Here is a 3,205-nt window from a genome sequence, read left to right as displayed (position 1 = left end):
ACGCTAACAGATAGTAACAAAGGGATCGGTTTCTACCTAGAAAATGCGGGTTTGAAGGGAGAGTGGATGCATCGCGTCTGCGCACGCGCTGATGTGAGTGAGCCTGAGTCTGCGGTGGTCTCTGGCTAGCTCACTGCGCTGCAGTTTTTAGGCGTGTCCCCCTACTCTTCATCTGCAGCATCAAGGCTGGGACCTCGTAGTCCAGCAAATGAAGATAAGAATGGTCTAGGAGTCGAAGGTCCTCGGAACCTTCTTTCCTAACAACGAATGAACTAAACACTGGAAGGACAGCGCCTGGCTGGCTTTTGAACACTCAGTTGTGGAATACATCCCACGCTTTTGTGAACTCCTTTGTTTCCCTGACAGGCCCGCCCCCAGGACTCCACCCTCACTCTGCCCGCAACACAGTTCACACACTGCGGCCTGCCACACCCACTCCATCACTCAGGAGGAACAAAAGCCAATCACAGGGTGAAAGGAGTCATTGGTATCAGGCTGTGAACACCGCATATTCTTAAGAGTGTGCGAGGCAGGGCTAGGCTCAGAGGTCCTTCTACCCCTAAATGCTGCTACTAGAGCAGAGGAACAAGCATAGTCAATAAAGACAAAGGCGAGTCTAAGATGCTCCAAAGTGTCCAAAGTTATGATCTTTTGGATCGTTTTTTTTTTTTTTTTTTTTTTTTTTTTTCCCAATTACACTCGGCTTCTTGGGATCACTAGTCTTTTCCTAAAGCTGTATGTAATGGGCGTGTGCGCCTGGGCAGACATTGACTTCCAGGGATGAAGGAAGGGGCACTACTCTCGCCAAGTGCTTTGGCTTGGCGAAGCCTGCTCAGAGTAAGAAGAGGAATTGCTAAGGTAACGCAAATGACCCTAAACCTCCCTTCCAGTGCGCACTCGCTGCACCGGACTGCACCTGCTGCACCCACCCATTAGCAGCCCCTTCTCCATCCCCAGCCTATGGTACTAAATCACCCCGCTCCGCCACACTACCGCAGTCTTCACGCTCCCAGTTCCCAGTTCCCCACACTCAGCTTGCCCTTCTAAAGTCCGAGACAATGCTCAGGCCCCAGCTTCTCCCAAGAAGCCCCACTCCTCGCAAGGTCTTCACGCCCGCGCTGATTGGCCACAAGCCCATAGTCCAGCCCCCCGGATCATCCCTGGGGCTCAGAGCATTACGTCAACCCGGCCTGGAGAGCGCTAGCGAGAACGGGACTGGGGGCTTTGGCTGGGGGGCGCGGTCTGTTTGGTTCGCCCCACCCTCCCTACATAAAAGACCGAACCCACCCGGCCCTCGCCCTCAGCCCGTCGGTTCCGGAGTAAGTTCCTGGTGACCCAGCAGTGGGTGTGGAAGGGGAGGATCATCAGACCCACTGACACAGACCCAAGGCAGCAAGAAACTAACCAGGCACAATGCGAGAGATCGTGCACATTCAGGCGGGCCAGTGCGGCAACCAGATCGGTGCCAAGGTGGGTTCACTGCTTAGGGGGTGAAGGAGGGACCTTAGCGGAGCTCCCCTCGGGATACGTGGGATCCAAAATGAGGCGCGGCTCTAGGTAGATACCTGGTCTCGCCAACGGCGGACCTGACTTGCGGTTTTGTGCAGTCGGATGGGCGTGGTCTCAGAGGAGACTTTAAAGCAAAAGGGTCTCATTCATTTTTTTTCCAGGAACTACTAGGAATTTGAGCTGCCCCCTTTTTCTTTCCTCCCTAATAGCCACGCGTGCCAAAAGAAGACGTGGGTGTGTCTGCTAGTCTGTGCATGCCGGTCTTAGGGAGGGGCCGCGACACCGGAGAATTGATTTTACTCTCTTGATCACCAGGCGAGCTGCGGGGGAGGGGAGGAGAACGATTGCCAGGCGGTCGCTGAACGTGCTTTGAATTTAAAACATCACCCTACAGCTCCCTCGCTTCACTCTTCCTGCCAGCCCCCTTTTCTTCGTGCCTATAGTCCCAGCGCGTTTGTGGTGGCTGTGACTTGCAAACCCAGCTTAGGCTGTTTTCACACACACGCACACACACACACACACACACACACACACACACACACACACACACCTCCTGCTGAGAGCAGCTGTTCTCATGGGAAACCGCCCAGTTTCAACTTTCTGATCCTCTACAATGCAAGCCCTAAGGCTGTGCCCGGGTCATGCCACTCATTAAAGCTTCTGCAATGTCCTGTTGTTAAAACTGTTGGCGATGGGGGGAGGGGTCTTATTGAGATTGGGGGTAGGGTTGTGCATAGCTAAATACAGTCTTTTTATGTCACAGTTTTGGGAGGTCATCAGTGATGAGCATGGCATCGACCCCACTGGAAGTTACCATGGAGACAGTGACTTGCAACTGGAAAGAATCAATGTATACTACAATGAAGCAACTGGTAATTACTTTTAACACCCCATCTTCAATTCTGGCACCCCTAAGCTCTGCTCTTATTTGAACCCAGGAGAAGGTGACCTAACTATTTTAGGACGACCAATATTTTGGGGTGGGTGGGTAGCCTCTTCTATGCCAACCAAACCCTTTGAAAGCTTGGTCATAATAGATCCTCTCTTTGTTTGGGGGGTACCACCAATCAGGAAGGAGGTGGGACCGAGCTCCGTCTCTATAGAGCATACTACCTGAAGAGCTAAGCCAGCTCTTGTTCTTCTGCAGGTAATAAATATGTGCCTAGGGCTATCCTGGTGGACCTGGAGCCAGGCACAATGGACTCAGTCAGGTCTGGACCATTTGGGCAGATCTTCAGGCCAGACAACTTCGTGTTCGGTGAGTATGTGGCATAGCTGAGACAGAAGAGCACAAGGTGCTAATTATCACTAGCACAAAGGGTGGAGAAGTGTGATCGATTGGGAGCATAAATAGCATTCAGGAGTGAGGCACCTAAGCCTTAGTTCAGGCTTTTAGGCAATTTTATCTTAGCTTTTTCAAAGCCGGGTGTGCTCTGTCCACTCATTTATAATTGTATTGATAACCAAATAGTTTATTGTTTTAATATTTATTGGTCATTTAGTAATTTGAAATAGCCTTATCCGAGAGGTGATTTTTTTTTTTTTTTAAAGAAGGAATTTTCCCAATCATGGCTGACTTAATCCACTTTTGCTCTTTCAGGCCAGAGTGGTGCAGGAAACAACTGGGCAAAGGGCCACTACACAGAGGGGGCCGAGCTGGTGGACTCTGTCCTGGACGTGGTGAGGAAGGAGTCAG

At 51.3% G+C, this 3,205-nt stretch overlaps 1 protein-coding gene across 1 annotated transcript in view; it reads left to right on the top strand.

Annotated features, from left to right (window-relative positions):
• The first annotated feature begins 1,285 nt into the window (after positions 1-1,285).
• Positions 1,286-3,205, top strand: part of LOC110333829 (tubulin beta-2B chain-like) — a 3,100-nt gene continuing 1,180 nt past the window's right edge. The window contains 4 exon segments of the mRNA XM_021215566.2: positions 1,286-1,470; positions 2,273-2,381; positions 2,657-2,767; positions 3,110-3,204. Of these exon segments, the coding sequence (XP_021071225.1) occupies positions 1,414-1,470; positions 2,273-2,381; positions 2,657-2,767; positions 3,110-3,204 (372 nt within the window). The 5' untranslated portion in view covers positions 1,286-1,413.

This window comes from Mus pahari, chromosome 16, assembly GCF_900095145.1.
Source record: "Mus pahari chromosome 16, PAHARI_EIJ_v1.1, whole genome shotgun sequence".
NCBI lineage: Eukaryota > Metazoa > Chordata > Mammalia > Rodentia > Muridae > Mus > Mus pahari.
The sequence above is the reverse complement of the archived record's forward strand: the minus strand, read 5'-3'. Positions and strand labels throughout refer to the sequence as shown.